A 7572-nucleotide genomic window follows, 5' to 3' on the forward strand; every position below is an offset into this window, starting at 1 on the left:
GAAGTCTTGATGGCCAATGTGACTCAAATGAAAATATGAATCCTTGATGACTAAACCCTTGACATGCCCTTTACAACAATGGCACAAATGGGACCATTTTCATCTACTGAGATAATTGAGAGCATTGATCTGTTCTCTGGCTGTAGCCTTCACTCCGTCACGGTAGCAGGTAGACTGGCTTCTGTAGACTGACTGTATCTTTCACCCTATATATATATATATTTCCTATATGAGACCTAAGCAGAAATAACATTACTTAGCAGGTTATCTGTATTTGATGGGTCTGCCCTATAAATATTATAACATCAGAACGTGCTGGTTCCTGTGATGTTCAGCACACACAATTCTAGGCTGTAGGGATTCCAAAGGAAATGAAATATTTTATCATAGAAAAGCTGTTTATTTTAGGGCTTGCAGTGGCAAATTCTTGTCATTTAAACCACAGAGTGTTCTGATCCACAGGGGAAATTGACCCTGGACTATAGATCATGTAGCTGATTATCAACACCGGACTTAGTTGTCTAGCTAGGGCAAGTTAACCAGTTTTCAGTGAATATTTTGATTTAGAGTTGTGCAGGGGAGGGGTGGATACCTAAAAACTACAATAACACAAGCCAACCATATTGCCGTGGCTGCAATTCCCAGCCACAACTGCATCTCGTTCTCACTCTCTGCTCATCCTTCCCAGTGAGTTGGAAGTGTGAAATATGCAGAATGTTGAAAAACCCAACAGATTTTACCCTTGTATGGAAGGAAAAGAAGTTCACTTGTGTGAGCTGACAGGCCATTCAGATGTTGAACTAGTTTGCCTGCTTTAAACACTTCCCCAACCCCGCACAGGCAAAGGCAAGAAAAGGTGTCTTATAGACCTTGATTTACAATGTACAGACAGTACACTGACTGATGTCATTTACTCATCCACAAGAGAAATCCTCATGGGGTTATTCTACTGCTTTCTCTGATGCAGTCTCCAGCCTAACTCCTTGCTCCACATGATTGCACTGAACAAAAATGTCAGGTGGTAACATTGAACACATGCTCTGTCAAAGGACCTCTGGTCTAAAAGTGAACAGACAAAGCTCTTTTGCTATGGGAAGATATGATTATTCACAGTATGTGCTTGCTGAGGCTAAGAAGAATGAGGAAATATCTTTAGCAATCTAGCTTTTTGATTGGCCCTTAATGATATCATCACTTGCCCTGGTCAATAATATCCAGTAAATGCCAAGGGTTCACGACCTTCCTTCCATTCTTTTTTAAGTATTTTCAGTCTCATAACAGCAATAAGACAAGACAGGCAGTGAATTTCTCAGTGATAATTGCATTTCTCCAATGGCTGAAGATTTTGCTCTGCAGCTCTCTGCCTCATACTAAATGTGAGCCATGCAGTAGTCTCCAGTTAGCAATATCCTTAGAGCTAAATTCTGCTCATGGTTAAATCTAGAGCCCAGGGACCAAAATTTGATCTCATTTACATGTAAATCGAGACATCAGTGGAGTTACCCCGGAATTAAACAAGCGACTGATCGGAATTTGACACAACAAAGTTATCTCGGAATCGCATTTATGTAACTGAGAAGGGCAGAATATGCCCTTACTATTTAACTAAAAAATTCAAAACAGTTTATAGAGGAGAAAGAGCATTTGATAGTGGTTGGGAAAGAGGGACTGGGAGTTAGGACTCCTGGGTTCTATCCCTGGCTCACCTTCGACTTGCTGTGTAATCTTGAACATGTTCCTGACCTCTGTGACGCACGATCGTGAACATGTTACTTGACCAGTCTATAAAAGGAGGCTAAAAATACTTCCCCATTTCAAGTAAGGCAAATCACTTAACCTCTCTGTGGCTCAGTTTATCTGGTTGTAAAATGGACAACACATTTCTCCACCTGAGTGGGCAGGGGTGTTATAAAATTTAAGATGTTTTAAAAGTGTTTTGGAGTCTTCTGCTGAAAGGCTGTTTTATAACGCTGAGGAAAGTACTATTAATTATTATCATATTCAGTTTATGAAATGCAATGAGAACCTACCATCATCATGGATTTGTTGGTACTGCATGATGTACAAGCAACCCTTAGTCATGAGCAGCAATGGCCCTCCTCTTGATTTTTTAATATTTTCCCCCAACCAGGCCCTAATGTAATAAAATGAATCCTTGCTTCCACATAGTGACAGCTCCAAAAGATCCATTTTTCACATCTCCTGGACTGGACAATGGCTTCAAACAAGTGAAATAGTCGTGTGTGTGTGTGTGTGTGTAATGAAGAAAGGGTAAATTCTGAAGGTCATTATACTCTTATAGGAAATATTAATGAGTGTATCATGTGTTGTGTGTGTTAAGCCATTAGTGCTTGCATGCAGCCTGCTTAAACTTTTTTCTTCATTAAAAAAAGCTCAAAAATAAGAGAGGTCATTTACTAAACCCTTTACTTATAGCCGATAGCATTTACCACATCACTAGACTTCTGAATATTTAGCCCTCAACAGAAGTGAAATAGCCGAGTCTAGCTCATTGTTGTCCAGATCTGAAGCTTACATTAGCAGATCTGCTATTTCCTTCATGAATCGACTGTTTTCCTCCTCTCTTATTTTTGGATACCTGATGTACAAGTTGTGCTGATGGATTTTTTTCCGTAATGTTTATTTACAAAAACTAATTAGAGTGGTTGCTATCAATAGGCTCTGACAGAGCTCTTAAGAACAAACTGCATGGCAAATTGCCATTGTGTCCTTGTTAAATCAATTCCCACTGAATGGATTCAAGAGTGGATATGATTTACATATTGATTACTTCATTTTCTTGATTGCCCTTTTGCAAAGTTTTTTTTTTTCTTTTGAGAGGGTGGGGAGAAGGAGGAAGAACTATGTGTCTTATGAGCGATGCCATGCTGGTAATATATGTTTCACTCCCTCTCTGCATAAAAAGTATGTGCTGGAATAGGGCACCCCAACCACAAGGGATAACACAAAGGAGCTATTGGGCCCTGTTCTCAGTTGCTCCATTCCTGCACTTGGGGCAGAAATGGATGGTGGGGCCAGGGTGGCTTTAAGCCATTTGTGTGTTCCCTATATTCTAACCATCCCCCGGTGTAAGTTAGTCCAGCCTCAACTCCCTCTGAAGTTGGCACACCTTAACTCAGGCCCTAGTTGTCCAAAGTACGGCACCCAAAACAAGCAACCACAGTTGAAAATGTGGTGGGTGAGCATAATTTTCCAGCCTTTGGCACTGGAAGTCTCTAGTGGTGCTGATATGGCTTAAAATGTGTGTTGTCTTTCTCTTCCTTCTTTTCTCCAGCTTGTCCGCTATAGTTCTGAAGGGCTTCTGCAGTTAGGGCCTCTGGGCTCTACGACCTTTCTGCCTGACTCCAAATGTCTCATTGATGACGGGAAAGGCAGGACCCCTACTCTGAAGAAATGTGAAGATGTCTTGAGACCAGCACAAAGACTCTGGGATTTTACACAGGTATGGAAGAGAGCTTTCAAAGAGGTTTGTGATCCTATGAATTAGACCGGAGTACTTGCTCTAGGTAATAGGGAATCCATGTAGTTGTTTGCTGCTAAGCAAAAGCAAAGCACATTATTTGCACTGATTATATATCTCCAACCACAGGTTCCTCAGAAAGTTCAGGAAAAGGGAGAGAGCTCAGAGCTCACAACACAAGATACCAGACCAGGTGGAAAGATATTGAGATTGCGTCAACTCTTTTACACACACACACACTTCTCTCAAGCTACAAATGAGACTTAACCCTTCCACTTACCCCTCCATTGAGGATACATTTACATTGCAGCCGGGGGTGGGAATGGCAACTTGCGTAGATGGACCCACACGAGCTAGCTAGCGTCCAGCTAGTGCTGGTACATCTAACTGAGCTGCAAATAGCACCCCCTGGCTGCAACATAGATGTACCCTTGGAGTCAAAGGCTGGTTTTAAAATTCTCAGTTTAATAGAAAAAAAAATGACATAGGGTGTTACCGTTTCAAATGCGTACCGGCAAAGTATAAAGTCCTTAGTGTAAGAGAACTTCAGCCATGAAAGCCAGCATCCCCGGGCTATGTCATGCCATCAGCAGAGCTCTCCCTTGCGCTGAGCACTGTACAAGCACAGAGGCCAGAGACAGTCCCTGTCCCAGACAGCTCACAGTCTTAAATAGACATGACAGACTCAGAGCGGGAGGGCGAAAAGAGGCAAAGGTGAGCCGGTTTGCCCAAGGTCATGCAGCCAGTTTGCCGCGGAGTTGAGAAATGAAGCCAAGCATCCTGACTGTTACGCCAGTACCATGTCCACTCGACCCCTGTGCCTCCCCAGCTTTTATCACGTCTTTGTTTCATGCTGACGGATTAACAGGAAGAAAAAAATCATTTTGTGTAAGATTCTCAAAGTCACAATGTCCCCGTAAAGGCATCAGAGCTCAGTTAAGGATGTCATCAGCTTCTCTGAACTGATTTACAAATGAAACGTGTGGCTAGCTGTCATAGAGGCTTTTGAAACAGCAAGAGATAGACTTTTGTGACTCCTGCACTGCCTCCAACTGGTTCCAGCTGCCATATGCACCTGTGTCATCACACCAGGTCTGTGTGTGGAACCAAACCTATTCCCGGAGACTTCAGGCAGAGCAGTATTTGCCTTGTATGAATCCAGTTACTGGGCTCTAAACTTTTGCCGATAGAAAGTGATCATGCTGCATATTTACAGACAGTCCCGTCCCACCTTTCTTAGCAGAGGTTCATCCCAAGGAGCCTTAGCACAGCTAAGTTGTTCTGTTTTAGAAATCTCTGTTCTAGCCACACTGCCAAGCACAACTCTGTCAGCAACCGGCCACAAATGCAGGCTCATCCCTCGCTCAAATACCTGAATAATGGAAAGACTGTAATGCAAAAATCAGCCATTGGGTAGTGTGGGACAAATCCTCAGTGCTAATGTTTTTCTTTCTTCAATTCAGAATGCTCCAATCATCAGCAGAAACACTGGACGGTGTCTAGAAGTGGAAATGTCAAAGGATGCCAATTTTGGGCTCAGACTTGTGGTACAAAGATGCTCGGGGCAAAAATGGATGATTAGAAACTGGATAAAACATGGTCGACATTGACTACTGGGGCTGAGAAGCTGTCACCTCTGCCATCGTCCATTGCTCGGTGTGTGATACCCTTCAAGGCATTTGTGTTAAAGCAGACTACTATGAAAAGGAGTTGACTCCCCAGGACCAGGGACTGTTAGGCACTGATTAACAAACAGGCAAATAAGCATCCTGCCTTCTCCCTCAAATCAGTGGATGCCCTGGAAATCTTGGGATGGTCAAACTGAACAGAGAAGTGGGCTCATTCCAGCTCTCCCAGAGGAATTAAAAGACAGCTGTGTCTGTGATGAGTTCAAAGGGGAGTTCCCTCTACTGCCTCATTAAAAAGAATCCTCTGATGGATAGCTTTTTAGCTTTAAGTTATTGACTGGTGCACAACTCCTATGATGAATAATCATGTGCCTTTTCTACTGTACTTCCTATACAAGTGGAAATCCCATCTTTTCAGCATGTCTGGTTCATTGTACTAAACAGCTAAAAACTGTGAATAAATAACACTTCAAAATATGATATATTATAAATTTCAAGGGTGGTTGCCTGAGCGTCTGTATTTATAGGAAGAGCCAGTTCTGCACATGTTTACAAGTGGTTTTGTACCATCAGCCTGCTCAAAAGCAGCATCCAGGTGGTCCTCATGTAAATTCTGAATAGTTAAAACATCAACATGCTCCATTTTATTGTTACCTCTAGGTTTTGCCAGTATAAAAGAACCACAGTACAGCACTTCCTTATTTAATTCCTGAGGGACAATGTATGTACTGTAGTTTGGATTTATAGAACATCCATCTGGAACCTACCCTCTGACTGCAGTTACAATGTAAGGCATAACACTGCACCTACGAAGCTCTGCACTGAAACCAAGGGGAACTGCTGGATACTCAGATAATTAGGTGATTTATTTAGGTGCTTAATCTTATTTAGGTGCCTAATCTGCATTTAGGAGCTTGACTTTAGGCTCTTATTTTTAAAGATCTTGCACCCCCTGCTACACATCCCATAGGTGTGCAGAATGTCAGTGATCACAAGGGCACATTTCCTGCTGTAACCACATCCTTTTATCCCTTGAGAAAAGAGACAAGGACAAATCCTAAAGTTGTCCAAGATTAGAACAAGAAAGAACCAGAAAACATAAAAAGTAACGTTTCTATTAATGTGCCATTGATACGTTTTACTATTGTTGACTATATAATCCTTAGCAGTGACAGCACCTCTGTAGGCTTGCACTTCACTGCGTGACCCATCAGGGTCCGTATGCAAAGGGCTAGAACAAGGATGGAACCTGATCCAAAGGTCACTGAAGTCAATGGAAATACTCCTATTGACTTCAGTGAGCTTTGGATCAGGCCCATGGTGCATAGCATTTTGCAGCACAGGATTCAGTCACAGTGTTAAGGGGTAGGAGGGGAAGGGAATATCTGTTAGAATTCACTAAGGAATCATAGGTAATTACAGACACCATGGTAGAGTGAATTAGATGATCTGCTTATCAAAGAGCTTGCAGTTCCCATTTCAAGGCAAGTGGAGCAAAATGAAGTAGAAGCAAAGAAAGTTAATTTCTATCCAGGGCATTGTACTAAATAAAACATTAAAAGTAAACATGTACATTTCATTGGCTCCTGTCAACTTTTAGCTGGAATTTGTAGAGCACATTAATATGATTTGTCCTTATTTTATTTCTTAAGCTGAATATGTGACTATGTAATATAAAGGTATTCCTTCTGGAGGTTCTGGTGACAAACCACTGATCTTTACTCCTGGGTCATGTGGACGGGGTTATGTATTAATTAAATATACAGTTTAATAATATATATAGAATATGGGTGAGATTCAGTACAGGAGATCCACAGAAGCTCACCACTTAAATCCTCTAGCCCTATATTGTACAGTAGGTCTTAAATAGTGTGTGCAGGGATTGGCACAGGATTTCTACATAGGTTTGAAAAATGCACTCTATTCTTATGCCCTGTAAGAATGAAAGTTCATCTTCTCCCCTGATACAGTGTAAAGAGAGAGAAGTTGTGTTGAGGCCTTGTTCTGTGTCATTTACCGTGACTGGAGTTTATGCCTTGAAATATTTGGCCTGGACAAACAAGACAAAGGAAAGGAAAGTTATTGAGGAGCAGAGGCATACTGATTCCCACTCACCGCCATTGTAACAAGCAGCCTTTCCAGTTCACAAATGCCCAGTAATGGTTTGTGTGAGGGTGGTTTGAAGCTGAGGAAAAGACTACTCATGTACCTATTCAAGTGTAACATTAACCTTAACTGTCCCCCCTTAACCTATCCACATATTGCACTTACTATTTCTACTCTTTTCTCTTGTGAGGGATCATGAATCCTCACATAATTATGGATTTCGGGTGGGACAGCAAGCCCGCCTGAGCCCTTGCAGGCCTGGAAGGAATAATAGGAAAGAACACCTCTCCTAGAGATACTTGAGGGAATGCAGGATTCTTAACCTGACATCGAAAAGGGAATGTTGCATTCCAGCTT

The 7572-nt window shown here is 41.9% G+C and overlaps 1 protein-coding gene across 6 annotated transcripts in view; it reads left to right on the forward strand.

Moving 5' to 3' along the window:
- The window catches only part of GALNT9 (polypeptide N-acetylgalactosaminyltransferase 9), a 325496-nt gene extending 319912 nt beyond the window's left edge, over window positions 1–5584 (forward strand). For all 6 annotated transcript variants that reach the window (XM_043529609.1, XM_043529608.1, XM_037879090.2 and 3 more), the window contains 2 exons: window positions 3296–3463; window positions 4945–5584. In XM_043529609.1, coding sequence (XP_043385544.1) covers window positions 3296–3463; window positions 4945–5091 — 315 coding nt within the window. In that variant the 3' untranslated portion in view covers window positions 5092–5584. The remainder of the gene's footprint in view (window positions 1–3295; window positions 3464–4944) is intronic.
- Window positions 5585–7572: the final 1988 nt, after the last annotated feature.

The sequence above is a fragment of the Chelonia mydas genome, chromosome 15 (genome assembly GCF_015237465.2).
Source record: "Chelonia mydas isolate rCheMyd1 chromosome 15, rCheMyd1.pri.v2, whole genome shotgun sequence".
NCBI classification, from domain to species: domain Eukaryota; kingdom Metazoa; phylum Chordata; order Testudines; family Cheloniidae; genus Chelonia; species Chelonia mydas.